At 47.1% G+C, this 17,611-nt stretch overlaps 1 protein-coding gene across 1 annotated transcript in view; it reads right to left on the bottom strand.

Moving 5' to 3' along the window:
• Positions 1-17,611, bottom strand: part of TIAM1 (T cell lymphoma invasion and metastasis 1) — an 80,784-nt gene that overhangs the window by 33,045 nt on the left and 30,128 nt on the right. Inside the window, exons 9-12 of the mRNA XM_026033652.1 lie at positions 12,732-12,836; positions 9,577-9,658; positions 4,666-4,752; positions 1,959-2,186 (exon numbers count right to left, since the gene is read on the bottom strand). Of these exons, the coding sequence (XP_025889437.1) occupies positions 1,959-2,186; positions 4,666-4,752; positions 9,577-9,658; positions 12,732-12,836 (502 nt within the window). The remainder of the gene's footprint in view (positions 1-1,958; positions 2,187-4,665; positions 4,753-9,576; positions 9,659-12,731; positions 12,837-17,611) is intronic.

The raw sequence follows: 17,611 nt of genomic DNA, 5'->3' as shown, positions 1-17,611 counted from the left end.
GGCAGGCGTTGCTCAGGCTGGGCCACAGAGGAGGCTGTGGGTGCAAAGCCGCGGGGCAGCTGGGCTGATTTTGGTGGGACATGTTGGTCAGTCGTGTCCCCTGGGCTCACCTGATCGCATGCAACGCGCACGGTGTTATTACTGAACAATATTAAAGAGCAGATCTCAGGTTCTTTGGGTGCATTTTGCCGCGAGCAGTCTGACTGCAGCATCCCCTGAGGACCTTGGTTGTTATTTACAGTAACAGGGCACAGAGCAGCCACGGTGGCAGCGACTCCACTTACTGCAGAAACCACTATGTGTCATGAAAATGCCAATTCTCACTCATCTGCAGCCAGGGCAGAGAGACACCTCAGTGAAGAACCCGGGTGCAATATTAGGCATGAATTTCAGTAAAAAAAGCCCAGGCGAAGACAAAAGGAGTGTGTCCCTCCCCCAACGTACTGCTGTTATGTGGGAAATGGGGACATCTTGTGGTGGCCTGTCAACATTTACCCGGTGAGCTTAAGAGGCTTTTCTGTGGAAAAAAACACCTAACTAGGAAAAGTTCAGTGAAAATTAYCCRGGGAACGTTTAGTTGAGCAGGCGCRTGAGCAGAGCARCTCTGCTCTCCAGCAGCAACGCAGCTCGCGCACTCAGCAGCGCTCGCCCCGTCTCTGGGGGGTGCCCCCATCTCACTGAGGCTGCTTTTACCTGTCTCCTCAGGGCTATTTGCTGTTGTGAAGCTTTCCTGTTCACACAGAGCCGCCTGCTCCCAACACGGCGCTGCACCAAGTCCCACGGAGAGCCCAGCTCTCTCTTTCCCCGTGTGTGTCTCAGTTAGCAGAGCTGTGACGTCTGTGTTGACTGCCCTTCAGCAAATTCCTCAAGCACAGCCCCGTGCTATGCAGGGCAGCTGCTGAGACACCGACACTGAGATGGTCTTGCTTGGCTCTGAGGCCAGGCAACTAACCCCCCACTGCAGCTCAGCCCCACGTCAAGGTGGGCACAGAGCCTCGGGGTTAGCTCAGCTTTGCACTCAAACGCATGCCAGACTCCCCTATATAAAGTGACCAGGGCAGGCAGACTCGTCCTGGGAGGAGGCTGCCTGTAGCCCTGCTGAGGGCATTGCTGGCCGCTCTCCCCCTGCCCCAGCTTTCACAAAGAAAGCCCCAAACAAAAATGTTTCATAAAGGTCAAAACAAACATTCTGACATTTCTGAAACCTGTACTTGGACGCTAAAACTAAGCATGTTGGCATACTCAAAATCCACTCATCTCTGACTGGAAGAAAGTATTTACATACAAAACATTCAAAATGTTTTCAGGTATCTAGAAACTACTTTAGGGGCACTCCATTCATCTTTGCTGTATTTTAACTCATTACCCAAAAAACAGGAGCAACCTGTACAGCCAGRATCCTCTCCTGGCCTGGGGAAAGGGGCATTTAGAAACCTTTCTCTGAATATGCAGGGCAGGAGGAGACACAGGGGTGCAGCTTTCCTGCTCCTCCAGCGCAGTTCCCATCACTGCCCCAGTGCTGAGCAGCCACCAAAAGAGGATGTTTGGCAGCATGGACGCGTGTCCCCATCTACTTCAGAAAGCTAAGCTAGTAGAAAATAAATCACATTTTTCAGCTTTCTACCAGTTTAGTCCTCCAACTAGTCAACACAGGGGTGTGCAGGTATGCTTCTTGCCACCACCATGTGCTTGGCCGTAATGTGGATCCATGCCCTTACATTCCAATCTGTCCTTACGAGCCATCTAGGTGTCTCATCACGTACACAGCAGCCTGTGCTCCTGCCTAGTCCCCTCTTCCTGCCCTGCTATTCACGCACCCCGCGAGCAAACCCAGACTCCAGCAACTGCTCTGTGGCAGAGGCAGCAGGCTGGGGCGGATGGCACTGTGCCAGCCCCCCGCACCCTCCTCAGGGCACCCTCCTCAGGGCACCCTCCTCAGGGCACCCTGCAGCCGGTACCTTGGGTGCTGCTGGTGAAGGGCAGCGCGGCGCCCTCGGCCGCTTCGGCGGGGTTCTCCACGCGCCGCGGTGGCGCCTCCCTCAGCTTCTGCGCCTCCTCCAGCTCCGGGTACGTGCGCACGGTGACACACAGCAGCGGCTCAACGAGGACGTCCTTCAGCATGGCCGAGTCCAGGGCCTCGGCTGCCTTCTTGTTGATCTCCACAACTTCATCGCCGGCTTTAAGGCCTGCAGCGCGCAAAGACATGGGTAAGGCGCGTGCAGGAACCCCTCCATTGCCCRCACACACCAAGGAGCTCGTCTGGAGTATTTCTGTAGCCCCTGACAACCTGATGTCTATACATAAAGTAAATTTATGACTGCAAATGATACAGAAATTTCATGGATTTCTGCGAGACCTGTTTCCAGGCTGGTCCTGCAGTATCTACAAGCCCTGGGAGTCTCTCACATGTATTGACAGCAAGATGTGCCCTTTTTCTTCTCATCCCTCTGCACTTATGGATAGATTTAGACTTCTGAGCTCTCCTCACATGCCTGGGGAAGGAAGGAGCAGCGTGAACGAACAGAGTCTCCACCTCTGCTTTGGAAAGCAGGACCTCAGCAGCAAGAGACCAGTGAATCTCCTGGGACAGCTATGTTATTGGGCTGGGTTGACGCCTTCTTTTACCCAGTTGTTAAGAATTTTCCACATAGGTGAATGTTTTCATTGCTACGCCTAGGAAGACAGAAGACATTTCCCAGTGAAAGGAGGTATCAAGGAGGTATCCGAGATAGCCCCATTTGGGAGAAAGGCTAGAAATGGGGAAGGGAAGGAGGTTGAAATCTTTTGCCCTTTTTAGGAAAATTGAGATCTCTCTCAATGCATGTGATTGTGCCCAGAAACTGTGGTGTGGAACGCGGTTTCGGAAAAAATCAAATGAAATAAATAGAACAGCTACAAAGTAAATGGACCATAAAATCCTGTCTGTAACAAGGACAACACAAAGCAACTCAAGCATTTCATATTATTTCATTTATTCTACTTAGCAATGCCATGTCATAATAGTAGCACATTAATATGCCTGCAACCATAAACACTGGATTTGGGGCCTCATTTACTCTTTGTAATCCTGTTTTTTAATTATTTTGGACAAAGCATCATGCATATATCAGCACAGTCAAGCATCTCAAATTCCAGCAATGGTTTAGCTAAAGCAGACCATTAAAAAAAAATTTAAAAAAAGAAGAAAAAACAGTATTTAAGACTTTTTAAGACTTTTTTTGCTGGAAAAGAAAAACACAGAAACTACTGTAACTTTCCTGATTAAACTTACCATAGGAAGTGCTGTCAATGCAAACATAAATCTAAATAATGGGAGGAAGAGAGTTTTCACACCTGCTCTTTGCCAGTTGGGGGTATCTATCTTGTGAAAATATCCTATCAGAGACGGTTCACACACACCTGGTTTTTTCCATCAGTTATGAAGAGCAGAGCAACCCTGGCAGCTCGTTTTGGCGTCTCGGCCCCCCCAGGAGACAACCTGTGTTCATGCCTGTGCTTAAACTCCTGTTCCTGAAAGCAGAAGCAGGAGGCCTGGCTGGAAAGCCCCCCGGCCTGTGCCCTATTGCTCTGGCTGCTCCCCTCCACAGCCCCGCAGGCTCCCATTTCCCTGTTGCAGCCTGGCAGAGAGCTGCCTCCGTGGCCAGGGATTTGGGCAGCAGCCCTGTCCTGGGAACGGCCACCGTCAGCACTGGTGCTCAGGAGTAAGGAGGGTTGGGAGAGGGATACACTCGTCTCTTCCTGCTTCATCGACATAGGCAGAAGCCTCTGGAATGACCAACGCTGCATGGTCGGGTGCTGCAGGCTCCTGCAGCCAAAACAGCCCCTCATCCTTCCCTTCCCTCCGCTGCTTCCTTCCCCATCTCTGTCCTCATCCCTGCCCCTCCACTGGGGCCACTCCTGGCACTCGCCCCACTGCAGGGCAGCCTGGCTCCCAAGGCTCGTGGACCAGAACACCAGTCATCATCTGTTCCTGCATCCACAGTCTTCTGTCAAGTCAGCGAGCTGCAGGAGCTCAGCCAGGAGGCGGCACAAGGCACGGGGCCGGGGCATGCTGGGTGGAGAGCAGCCCCCTTGGCTTTCAGCAACAGCCAACTGTTGAATAACCTTTGCAGCAGCAGCAGCAGGTAGTCACTCCTGAGGTGTTTTTGAGGATGCTGCGCACACTGATGGGTTATGACAAGACAACTGTCTTTCCACTCTTCATGCTCCCCTTCTTAAAAAGCAGCTTAGGTTTCAACTGGCCCAGCTCCCTGACCAGCCTGCCCCACACCTGCATGAGCAGCAGTTGCCGGAGAGGGCAATACTGGACTGGAAGCGATATTGAAGTCCGGGCCACCAAAGGCAGCAGGATGACTTCTGTTCTACCTGTTTATCTCCCTGCGACTGACTTGGGAGGGACCACCCCTCCTTTCCAGCTGCAAGGGAGATGCTCACCTCACTACATACAGAGCAACCCCAAATTTAAGAGGGTGACTACACAGCATCCTGAGAGCAGCACAGAAGAGTATTTCAGGCTCTTCCCAAAAGACCGCAGCATCTTTGGCAGAGGAATCCAGGTTGAGGTTGTTTGTAAAGCTCCYGTATCAATAAGCTCATGGTCTACAGTAGGAGAACAAACCCAGAAGCAATAACAAAAGCATTGTGAAACGGTGAGGTGCCTTTTACCTTTCTTGAAAGCCAGTCCGGTCTCTTTGACCCCATTCACATAGAGCCGCCGAATCCCTTCTTCTTCCACAGAGGACAAAGAGAAGCCTAGGGAGGGGAGCAACAGCACCATTAGGACCAGCTTTCAGAATATTTCAGAATATTTCAGAATATTTCAGAATATTTAAGGTTGGAAGGGACCTCTACAGATCATCTAGTCCAACCTTCCTGCTCAAGCAGGCACACCTAGAGCATGTGGCACAGGGTGGCATCCAGGCGGGTTTTGAAGACCTCCAGAGTAGGAGACTCCACAACCTCCCTGGGCAGCCTGTTCCACTGCTCTGTTACCCTAACAGTAAAGAAGTTGCTCCTCACCTGGAGACGGAACTTCTTATGCTTCAGTTTGTGGCTGATGGGCTTCAGCATCTCCTGACCCAGCTGATGGGTTTCAGCATCTCCTGAGCCCACGTGCCCCCCGGGGCTGAGCCTGTTGTCTCTGCTGCGGGCAGGTTTCCTGACAAAGCGCTTGCCCTAGCAGCCCTAGGCGCAGAGCTGGCCTTTATTCGTGAAAGCAGCGCTGTGCCATGTGAAAGCAGCGCCGTGCCACACAACCCTGAGGGCCCCACCTAAGGAAGACCGCCCTCCCTTCTCCCCTTTGTTAAAACTTTACAAATGTCAAGTTAGAACAGAGGCACCGCTGTGGCAAAAAGCTGATTTTAATTTCCGAGCTGACATGCACCGTTTGCAGCCTCCCTCGCGGCTGCAAGGCGCTGCGGCCCGCGCCGGGCTCCTTTGCTGCCCTAGGGCCCCTGGAAGCGGCGCGGTGCTCCCGGGGGGCACAACGGCTGCTGCCAGCTTCCACCTCACAAATTTCCCGGCATTTGTATTAACGCGGCCTCCTCCTCTCTCCCTTTCTTCTCCCAGCTGCTCCTCGCATGACTTGCTCTTTGCGAAGCCTCAGCTCAGCACATGTTTTATAGCTCCGTTATAAACAGCCTTAGAGTGGAAGGATTGACACAGCCGGAATTTCAGCACTACAAATGGCACTGCTGTTACACTTGCCACGAGTGGTTTTCTTACCATTTGGAGCTGGCATTGTGTAAGATAGTAATGTGTAAAGGAAACTGTTTAGTTAAGCAGGTTGTATTTATTTACTGTTGAGAATTATTTGGAGTAGAACATTTGCTTTTCTGAAACTTCATTACTCCCTAAATAGGGGTAGGCAACCATTTGCTCTCTCTCTTTTTTATTTTCCTTTTATTTTTTTTTTCCATTTAGAAAAACACTTACAAACCTGTTGGGGGAGACATTTGTTCAACATGGAAGCAGCCACCAGCTAGGAAGAAGCAGATGTGCTGAGAGCCTATTGTGGCTTAGGGCTCCCTTTAAGTTGATGTTTAGGGATGAGAAGTCATTCTTTCATACAACATTTAAAAGAAAAAAGGGAAAAAAATAAGGAAGGGGAAGAATGCGGCAGCCTACAAGTCAGCAGCATGTGGCGATCCAGAGCTTACTAAGCTCCTTGGAGTCCGCACGTGGGTTCCTCAGCTCTCACTAAAATCAAAATTGTGAAGCTTACTCAACATATCTACTTTTCCAGAGTGAAAAACTCTTGCCTAAACAAGAGAATAGATGTAAAATATAGTAACTATTGGTTGTCATCACTGCAAAGCTTAACTGGAGAGTCCTAAACCAAAAGCACAGTGATGCATTTAGCCCAAGACTGCAGTTGGAGTCAGCACAAACTATCAGCTGCTAACACCACTGCCCCTTTGAAGTGCAAATGCTGTTTTACAGCACTGCCTTCACTCAGAGTGCCATGCAGCTCAACCAAGGCTGGGCTGCAATGCAAATTCCTGCTGTGAAGAGATTAGCAGACCCCAACCCAGCCCAACGCATACATGTGTATATGCATGCAGGGAGTGAGGAGGAGGGGGTTGGCATCTTTTCAGCGGTTGCCACCGATAAGACTGGAAGAAATGGCCACAAACTGAAGCACCAAAAGTTCTGCAGGAACTTAGGAAAAATTTCTTGACCATGAGGGTGACAGAGCCCTGGCACAGGCTGCCCAGAGAGGTTGTGGTGTCTCCTTCTCCAGAGATCTTCAAAACCTGCTTGGACGCAGCCCTGTGCCCCGTGCTCTGGGTGATCCTGCATGTGCAGGGAGGTTGGACTAGATGATCTCTAAAGGTCCCTTCCAACCCTAACAATTCTGTGATCTCACAGTTTATGTGCATATATGTATAGTACAGTTTTCACCTGAATGAATTCTCTGATTGCTCCACACAAACTCCTTGCACTAGGCTTGCATGACAGGAATGGCAGGAGTGGTAACAAGTGTCAGCAATTGCCTAAGCTGGCACCACTGTCAAAAGGATTGTTATCAAACCACACACTGACTCCGAAAAACAGGTCTAAAATGATGGGTTGTGTTCCAGACAGAGCCTTTTCTTTGCCACAAAGTTTTGATAACAGGAGGACAAAAGTCTGTTTCTAAAAATGTCCATGGCACACCAAACCAACTCCATACCTGAGCAAAGGCACGCTCACGGAATGACCTAGGCCCCTGACACTAACTTGCTAACACTTGCTAACAAAAATGCCACTGCAGATATATGTGCATGCCCAGACAGTGGCTGGAAGCAGCGAGCTCTTCTTACCGGTGCCCCGAGACTTCTGTCCCCACAACCCTGTGCCAAGAGGCTGGTGCCACAGACAGCAGGCAAGTATATATGTGTCCAGCAACAGCAACCAGCTGGCAAAGCTAGTAAAGACAAGGCCCACCAGGCTGGCCAGACACCTCAGGAGTGTCTCTTTCCACAAGGACACCAGTAGGAGTAGGAATGCTGCACCGTGTCCCTAGCCGAGCTGTCCCTGAAACGCTCTGCGCTGTCCGCTTCGCATCACTGGAACTCAAGTTGTGATCAGAGGTGACTGAAGCTGCTCTGAGGGTCTCTGAACGCCCAAGGTAGCAGCTCCCACCAGAAGTTCTTGGCTGGCCTGAATGAGCTTGCAAAGCCAGAAAAAAAGAAAGCTCTTCGCTTTTAGTGTTCTACTTTTCTGCCAAGCTGGGGAGCTGAACTGGATCATCCAATTGGACCTGAGCTAAAGCTTTCCACCTTTCTACCTCTGATACCTTGCCTGTTACATGGACACAGCAGCACTAAATCTACATTATCAGGATTAAGAAATAGCTGCTTCTGAAGTATCTTAAAAATTCAAGATGATTTAGAAGTATTATTGTTATTACAGCTCTACCGCTAGCAACAACAGCAGGTAGTATCACTGCTGACTTTCATAATCATACACATTTTCAAAATGAACACTTTTCCAATTCTTCTGGAGGCATCCAGGTACAGTTAATTTGGATCTATGTTTTAAAAATGTGCAAAAAGTAGGCAAAGAGTTGATGATTACTTGTTTTTAGTGCCCACCCTCCTTCAAAATACTGATTGTGGTGCTGGCTCTAGACCCAGTCCAACACACTTGTTGAAATTCCTGAGCCTCAAGTGCTGCCCAGCTATTTCACAACCAATCCCCAAAGCAGCCCTGCTCACAGAAAGACCTAGGTGGGTGCCTAGATGCTTGGAAACTAGGCAGCCGTATTTATTTATAATATTTATATATTTATATAAAATATATTTATATTTATATATATTTATATATATATAAATATACATATATATATGTATATTTATATATTTATTTATATTTATTCATAAAGACTTTTTAAAAAGCAAGGACCCTTAAGGATTCCTGTCAAAATAATCCATGTCAAAACTCTAAGTCTCTGGTCTTGCTGCTGCCGTGGCTCACGAGGGTACTTCACTTTCCAGATTGTGAACATACATCCTGCCAATGTTAATTCTACAAAAAGACTCTTTAAGTACTAAAAACCCAAACATCCTACACATACAAGACTGGAAAGGATCTCAAAATGAACCCTAGCTTACACCAGGCACCAGAGTACAGCCAACACAGCTCTTTCATTTATTTCTGCCCTCGCCCCCCCCAAGTATTTCAGAACACACTTGTCACTCAGTATCACTTTTATAAGATACACACAAAACAGAGGAATTCTGCTGCCCTTTAAAGCCAAGTAAGTTTTGCCATTTCTTTCAGCTCCAGATCAGCTCTGAGGCATTTAGCACTCACTCCATGCAGGGTCGGTCACTGAATTACATGCTGCACCCATGCCTCAAACACCTGATGTCGTTTCACAGACATCACATTGTCTTTCCCTTCTTTCACTTACAAAATAAAAGGAAAGGGAAAGGAAAGGAATAAACAGGAAATGCTAAGGACACCCCTAACCCTTGCAGTGCTTTCAGGCACAGCATTATTATTGAAGTCAGGGCTCCTGCTGTGCTGCTTACTGGTTCTTTCTTAGGCCTTCAGTATTCAAGCTGCAGACAGGACCACTGCTTTACAGCAGAGCTCGATATTCAAATGGCCTGCAGCTGTATAATAAGTAGTTTGGGGATCCAGAATTATTCATTAAAGCAGAATATTTAGATAAACACTAGAAGATGCAGACTGGTTGCCTGCAGGGTGGAGTGCATGGATAATGTTAAAGAAAAACACACAGTGAAACTGTAATTGCCAGACCAAAGGGCAGACTCACTGGGCTGGAGGTCGAAAACTCCAAATACCGCAAAGCTAAAATCCATGACCACYGCTGTAAAAAACAGGGATTTTGATGACATTAAACTGCGCGTGATGCTGCAGCTGTGCAGTTGGAGCAGAATGTCTAAGATGCGTCCATCGTTTGAGAAGCCAGGGGTGATGGGGCGCGGCAGCGGCGCCAGGATCTGCCAGGCTCCCGCTCAGCCCAATGGGCCCTCAAGGTTGGCTTGTGCAGCGCCACGAGGAGCCGCCGGCACCGSCAGCGCCTCGGCGGGAAGGCGGAAAGGGAGCCGGGCAGCTGCTTACCGTAAGTATCAGAGGCGGTGTCCGACTTCTCTAGCTGGATGTGCTGAGTGACCTTCTGGCAGATTTCTATTTCTTTGTAGAGCTGAGYAGGAACAAAAGAAAAGAAAACAAAATACGTTACTGTGACAGGACAGGTTTATTGTGCTCATTTTGAACAGATTTTTTTTTTTCTTTTTAATTACATGAGAAAGAAAGAGACTGTGGTCATTATATATTTATTGGGCAATTTTCTCCACACCTGTGAAATTTATTAGTAGGGGAGCTTTGCTTTCCTGTTAGGAATATATTTAAAGAGAAGAATGTGGTGTTTTTCTACTGCCAACATAAAGGCAGGGATACAGCTATTTTACTCAGTCGATGCAGTTTGGAGAGCACAAGAAACAGGGCCCCCAATCTTTAAATTTCAAATTTTAATAACCATTTTTATTTAACATTTACTATTCATATTACTTTAACAAGACATTGCAGGAATCTAATTATCCTTATAGACCTAAAATAGCACATATGAGTTTTGCTTCTTAAATACGTCTTTTTAAGTATAAGACTCTCAGATTTCACATCCAGTTCTTTCTTTTTCAGCAAAACATTGCACCTTTAACGTGTTCACTTGTACTGAACCACCTCCCCCCTGCCTTTGAAATCACCATAAACATCCTCCCTGGGAGACCAGAACAAATTCACAGCTCCAAGCAACACCCTCGAAGTCTACACATACCCTCCCAATTCAGTGTCCCCTTCAGATGAAGATGCAGCACCTCTGCAGGGCTATATCGCTCATCGGAGGGTGCAGCCTAAGTGAAGATGAACTGTGTTTTAACATCACTGACCTTCTGGTGGTCAGTGTCACAAGCTATTATATTCCTATTGTAACAAATGCCCTTGTATCGGTGCCTGTCACATTGTTTGAGATAGGGAAATTCCACTTTTCCAGGCAAAGTCACCTGGGCCAGATATTTAGAGGCTCTGACCTTTACATCTTTGGCCCTGACGTACCCTAAGCTATAAAGGAAGCCTGTGGCTCAGCACAGGGTTGGAGTTATTGAACTTAAGTAACAAACCACCATTTCCTCTTTGGAGAAAAATAAAGAAAAATCACAGCCGCAGGTGACTGGGACTCTGCAAGTAAATATTATCTTCCTCTTCTACGGACATTTATGCATGCACTTAATTGCAAATATTATGCATTAGAGAGCAGCTACATACATAGCTAAATCCTTACAGTGAGGACACCTTTCTAGCAATATGCTTAAAATGCCATTCTCAAGTACAGGAAGCTACTAAAAAGCTTTTTTAGAAGTCAAAGGCTATTTACAAAAAGCTCAGCCAGATTTCAGCAGTGGTTTTAAAAGGGCAAGGAGGCAAAAAAGAAGCAAAAATGGCTTTCACTGGCCCTGTTTCCAGGAGAAAACGTGTGTCTGATCCGGGCAGCCAACATGAGCAGCGAGCTCCATCCCGCCCCACCTGGAGCTGGCAGGGAGGGCGCCACTTGGCTCCCTGTCCACACCGTAAGGGGCCGTTTCAGGCAGGGACCTCCCAAAGGAGAGGCAGGTTGCTGGGATGCGGAGGGTTCCGCTGAGCCGCAGGGAGCGGCACTCGTGTCTCCATGACGGGAGGACAGGGATCCTCTTGGCAGGGCCCTTGGGAGCCTCTGCCCTCCTGTTGCCCCATCCGAGCGCCGCGCTGCCCAGCAGTGGCACACGGAGCTGCAGCCAACACATTCCCACACTTGCTTCACAATAAAAGGCACTTAAAGGTATTGTCTGAAAGGGCACCTCATGCTAAATATCCTCCCCCTGAGCCCTCCGTAATATTTTCAATGTGTAATAAAGTGAGCTTGGGAATTCTCAGATGATGTTAGAATACAAAGCGTCACCTGTAACGTTTGGGGGAGGAAAGGAAAATGGGTATTTAATCTCCATTTCTGACTTAAATTCAGCAGCTGATTTGCCCTGCCAGAAGACTGAATACCACCTGAAAAAATTATGTTTGCCTTTTTTGCAGTAATGCATTTTAAAAGCATTTATTAGAAGGAATGTAGCTCTAGCAAGGAGCCATCACCCTTAAATAATACCATAAACAGCTCTTCAGGAGAGTACAAAAATGCAGGTGTTATTACAGCATATTGCAAGAGAGCCCTTTAATCAAAGTAACTCGAATTTTCCCATGACATAACTACACACGCACACACACACAACGAGGCAAGCACACAAATGTCTTCACGGTATTAGGCTCGGCAGGATGGGGCAGCACCTCTCCATCTTCCAGCCTACTACAGGTCTCTGACTGCAGAGTCTTGGCTTGATTTCAAGTGCTCAGAATAAACAGTAACTCATGACTACATCAACTCTATATTCCCTCCGCACCAGAGAAATCACCAAAGTTCCTCCAGGCAATGAGAGCTAAAATCTCTCTCCTGTGGGTTTTAATTCTTCCCAGTTTGTGCTTCATTTCCCAGTTTTAGTGTTCCATTATTTCTCACCAATTCCTTTTCTTAATAGTGATAATGGCAACCGCCAGAACTTCATTACTAAATGAACAAGAGTATTCATAATTGGCAAAGTTTTGATTTTTATAAATAAAACAGCTACCAGTAAGAAAGACTTTAGAAAGCTGTTACAGCCTGCATGTGCAAAATTATAGAGTTAAAACATGACACTAATTCTGTTTGGTCTTTTTTTTTTTTAATCTCTCATTTTCAAATTCCTTTGAAGTCTGCTTTTGAGATGCACGATATGAATACATCTGACTGAAGCAATTAGGAAAGCATATTTTCACACACAGCTCCAGAGCTTTTTAACCTCAACTTCTACCTTCCTGTTTTGAAAAAAAAAGAAAAAAAAAGAAAAAAAAAGCAGATGTCCACACATTCCCTTTAAGAAGTCAGCCAAAGCCATCAAGACAAGGAAAACTCGGGCCGAATTCTAAGACTGTAAAGCAGATGAGACACACACATGCACCAAAGCAAACTGCCAACTCTTTTCTGAAGATTTAGTGTTTTGTGAAATTGTTTTACAGTTGGCCAACCTGTCACGACTAGCAAAGCACTCTTATTTTAAGATAGAAAGCATAACTCTGCAAATTAGGAATGCCAGATAGTCACTGATCAATAGTGTCCTACAAAGTGTCATTTCATCTGGCACCGGAGGTAGCATTACCAGTTCATAGATCTCTTCTTCTGGCTTTGGTACGTAAAATTGCATCTGGTTCTCGATGAGGAATTTAAGACGCAGGTAGTGAGCGCAGGGATCCAGCTGGTGAGTCTGCAAGGAGTGGAGAAAAGGATTAGAGGCGAAAAGCAACAGCTCAACTTACCTATAAATACAGGATGGAGGGAGAGCCACAGAGTGGAGGAGCTGGGGCTGCCCCAGAACCAGCTCGCAAAAGAGGCCTGAGGATTTCCTGACCTGGACAAGAACCTCTGAGGTCCCTTCCAACCTTCGGCATTCTATGATTCTATGATTCTATGATTTTCTTCTTCCCCTCAAATCAAATGCCCAAGTCAAGGGCAGAGCTACCACCCTAGGCAGCCTCTTCAGTCCTGCCTTTTTGGTGCTTCCACCCCATCCCAGGCTACGGTCAAGCTAGGCAAACCTGGGTAAAGTAGAAGAACTGGAGCAGACCTTTGTATACAAGTGCCTTTAAAATAGCAAGGAGGAAAACAAATCTTCTGCTAATAGAAAAACAAATGTATCTGGGGCTTTTGTTTTCCCATTTATTTTAATTTTTAGCTTTTTCCTAATTTAGCAAGTCAGTATGGTGTGGAAAATTTCAATCAAGATTATATAAAAATACCTGTATATGTCCTCTAAGCTCAAAACAGTGCAGGACAGGTTAGCTTTTGGCAGCCCCAGAAGCCAAGAGCTGCATACTGGATTACATCCCAGTGGAAACAGGTCACATCATTTTAATGAATTAGTTATAATTAGCAGAGGAGACGGCATTTGGTCCGGGAGATGCTAACGACCTTTTCTCAGCACGATTAATAAGCTCAATTTAAGCAGAGGTTAATGCAGTGTGTAATCAAAATGCATTAGAAAGACAATAAACACAACGGATGTCATTYAGAAGTTACTTGCCGAAGTTCATAAACTGTTTTTGACCACAGCTGATGAAAAGCCCCTAAGTGATTCACAACAGAATCCACCTCTCTGTCCCCTTCTGCATCCCATTACTACATGGCTTTTGCATTTGTCCTACTAAATCTACTCACAAATCTCCAAGGTTTCCCGGGTTTTCCTAAAAGCAATGGTCCATCTGAAAATTCCTGCAAGAACCTCACTATTTCTGACTCATTCTTTGTTAGCCTAGTGTTTGTTAAAGGTTCACGGAGCGGGTTCAGGCCAAGATGACACACGGCGACTCAGCTGACCCATCACATGCTGCAGATTGTGAGTAATGGACAGCGAGTGGCGGTGGAAAAGCCCACGCGCTGACCCAGCAAAGCCCTCCGTTAATACTCATTTCTGGGAGTCGGGATTGGTCTGTGAATAACAAAGAGCTGCCGCAGAAATGATGGTTGATGGAGCTACYGCTGCATTCGGCACGGTGCCACACGCGACACGGGCAGCTCCTAGACCAAGCTGCCCTTACGTGGAACTGTGGATCTCAAACAAGGTTACCTCTGGGATCTGGATAAATCTGCAGCAAATTAAAGTAACCTAAAATTTAATCAACGGCCAAAATAAAAACAGCTGGAAATTTTTCATATCATCCTCGCCCTCTCCACTTAATTCTCTTTCTTATTTTTAGAGAAGTATTTCCAAGGTTTCACTGGGTGTTTAATAACCATTTCTTACCAGGTTCCTCTTATACATGCACAGACGTATGAATGCAAAATAAAAGGACTCAGAAATAGCTTTAATTGTTCAAAAGTGATATCTGTGTGTCAGCAGATTAGCTGCTGCTCAGATTAGTTTATTATCCATAGACACAATGGGAGAACATCTTGCACATGAGTTAAAAACAAAAATGGAGAAGACACAGAAAAATAGAGATTGCATAGCTGGAGGAGGAAGTCAGGAGGAAAATGCTGGGATGAGCCTCACTGAAATGCTTGAGTCACCTAAAACAAAACTAATAGGGAAAATATGAGGGATGAATATCCCTGCAGAAGGACGAGGCGAGCAGCCTGGAAGCCTCTGCTTGCTGCTCACGGGCCCTTGTGCCAAAGATCCCTCATGTGCTCTGCGTCTCCCTCGCCTTTGGCTGCGGCCAAAYGAGCCTAGTGGTATGTGAGGCTACTGCCACCCCGCATGAAACCCAAGGAGGTGCCGGGTTGGAGGGCAGGCCCCATCCGCAGCTTGGCATCCCTGCAGCTTCCAGAGCGCGACTGCGAGCGTGCTGCTCTTACAGCGGACATGCAGGGAGACATTTCCCCCTGCACCGGGGGCTCTTTGGGAAGCCAGCGGCAATGGCACACTGCTGCAGAGGGACACGAATGAAAGCAGGCAGCACCTCGAGCGCGCTGGGTGGCTCCAGGCCAGCAGTGGCACCGGCTGCACCGGCAGCGCATGGAGCCCCGGTGCCAGCGCCGYGGCCTCCCGCTCGGAGCAGCCACGCTCACATCCGCCTGCTCCCATGGCATCCCGAGAGGGCAGTGATTCCCATGGGATATGTGGCTGCCCCAGGGCCCTGTTCTCGTGTGGGGAYGTTCGCTTGGATGACGTGCTTGCATCGGGCGCCTCGTGCCTGAGGAGGGGGCAAAGGCAGAGACAGCAGCTGCTGAGCCCAAGTGCTGGTACCTTCCACAGCTCGGTGTTACCTAACGGGGTCCCTGAGAAAGCCCCTGGATTTTGAGCCATTCACTTGCTTCCAAGAAACGCCATTACCTGCGGTGGATGCCATTTATCCGCCGCAGCGCAAACTCGTCCAAGTGGGGAAATGCAAGTCATGCAGCTAATCAAAATCTGAAGAGCTGCAGCGAGGCTTGGCTGCCTGGAAATTCTGCATTGGCTAAACTGCTCCAAAGATGGGCACAATTTCCTACTGAAGTGAAGGGACAAGGTCCTCTTAAAGATGGCACCACTCGACCCCCATAAGCGCTGATCTTGAGCCACTCATTTTTGTCACTGGTTCAGCCACATCCATATGTGGGAAGGTGGAGGCAGAATGAGTACAGCTTTAATGATATTAATATCCTCTTGAGACCACCCAAAACACCTCTTAGCGGTCCAAGTAAGAGTCTTGGTTTATTTATTTCTCTCCTAATATCTTGGGCTGTGTCTGGACTAGATTAAGCAGCTAACCCCATTTAAAACACAACTCGACASCTTAAACAAAATGCTCCCAAAGAAGAATTTATGGTCCAGGGTGCAATCCAATTCAGGAGACTCCCAGCAGCGAACAAGTTCAGTGCGTGCTCTGAGCRGCTCAGCCCTTGAGGCTGCCCTCTTATTAAAGCATGGGACAGGCTCTTCCAAGGTCAATTCAGCCTGCCTTGAGGCAGGCTTTGTCATTCCCTCAGGGGCCTCCTGCCCTAGTGAAGGATGGGGATGCAGAGGGGCTCGTACCAAACGGTGCTGCCATCTCGGGGAACTCCTCTTCTCCTGGGAGCAATGCAACTGGCACTTCCCGCYGGGCTCCTGCTGCATCCCTCCTGTTTCGCATCTCTGAGGCCCCAGGCTTTCACTACAAGAAAACCTGGGCCAGAGCAAAAGACACACGAGAAACTGCTCCTTGCCCTTCACAAAGAGCCTCTTTGGAAAAGGTAAATTAGGAGGAAACAGAATATTTTTTTGCTTCTCACTTTTTACCCAGCTCAGTACAAAAATGCCATGGAGTCTCCCAAGATCCAGTGTGGGTACTCTCCTCTCCATACGGGTTCTGCCTAAATCCATATGCAGTGCATGTGTTTCTACTGAATTTTTAGACAAGCTATTATGCAAATGTTAGTAATACATATATGCATGTTCACACTACTAGATGTTATCTATAGGGAACAATTTAATGCCTATATACTGATTTTCCTGCCTTCCAGATGATGTTATTAGTTAAATCTTTAGAGAAATCTTCAAGAAGCCACTTCAATATACACTGTAGACTCTTCTCTCTGCTAATCTTGAGTAATAAAAGTGTCACAAAGCAGCCTCCAAGACCTAACTCACTATATAATAACAAGCAGCAATGTTAGTATAAGAACACATTTTCTACAGTGATTTGAGTGCACTTAATGTTCCCCCATTGAATAATCAAGCTCAGTTTAACAGCACAGATAGATTTAACCACATCTACAAATATGAAGAGGATTATATGAAATGTAGATCTTGAAATGTTTACTGTACCAGAACATCACTGGCTCTCAGATGGCAGATGGCAAACTGATGTGAAATGATGTGGATCAGAGAGTAAAGGGRAAAAAATGAGCTGAATGCAAGAGACAGAAGAAAGAGATTGATTATTAATTGCTATAGAAAAGAATGTATCCATCAGTGTTTTCCAGAATGAAAACTCTAACAGAAAGGAAAGAAACAGATAACAGCTCTTTACAAAAACAAACACTCACCCACCTCCCCATCTCCTCATACACCACCACCCACGGCACTCACAACCCAGTTGAGAGACCAGACCCTCAGGAGCCACCTCGTGAAAGCCACAGGGCTGCACCAATTTACACTAGCTAAAGATTTGGCCCAGTGAGTCAATCATCCTATCCAAAGGCAAATATAAATCCTAAAAATAAAACATTACTAATAATGTGTCATCCTGCTTCCCTGTTATGTCTCTCTCCCAAAATGTCATCTTTTCCTGACAACAATGAGGAGCTTTCACAAGCTGCAGCACTCTTTAATAGCATACCTGGCAGAGAGATGAGCACACGGTGTAATTATTCCAAACAGACGCCTTTCTCTCACTTTCCTTCTCTTCAGAAACACATGCACCGTGTTCTGAAAGGGCCCAAAGTTAAGCTCTTAACAGAAATAAATGTTTTCTCTTCTTTTGTTGTTGTTGTACTGAAAAAGGGCTCACTTTTCAGAACAGCACGTGATGTGAGTTGGGTCTAGCTTGCAGTTAGCTGCTTGGTGGAAAACATACATTA

Source organism: Nothoprocta perdicaria, unplaced genomic scaffold (assembly GCF_003342845.1).
Source record: "Nothoprocta perdicaria isolate Ctin4 unplaced genomic scaffold, notPer1 scaffold_130, whole genome shotgun sequence".
Taxonomy (NCBI): domain Eukaryota; kingdom Metazoa; phylum Chordata; class Aves; order Tinamiformes; family Tinamidae; genus Nothoprocta; species Nothoprocta perdicaria.
Note: the sequence above shows the minus strand (reverse complement) of the source record. Positions and strands in the feature narration are given on the sequence as shown.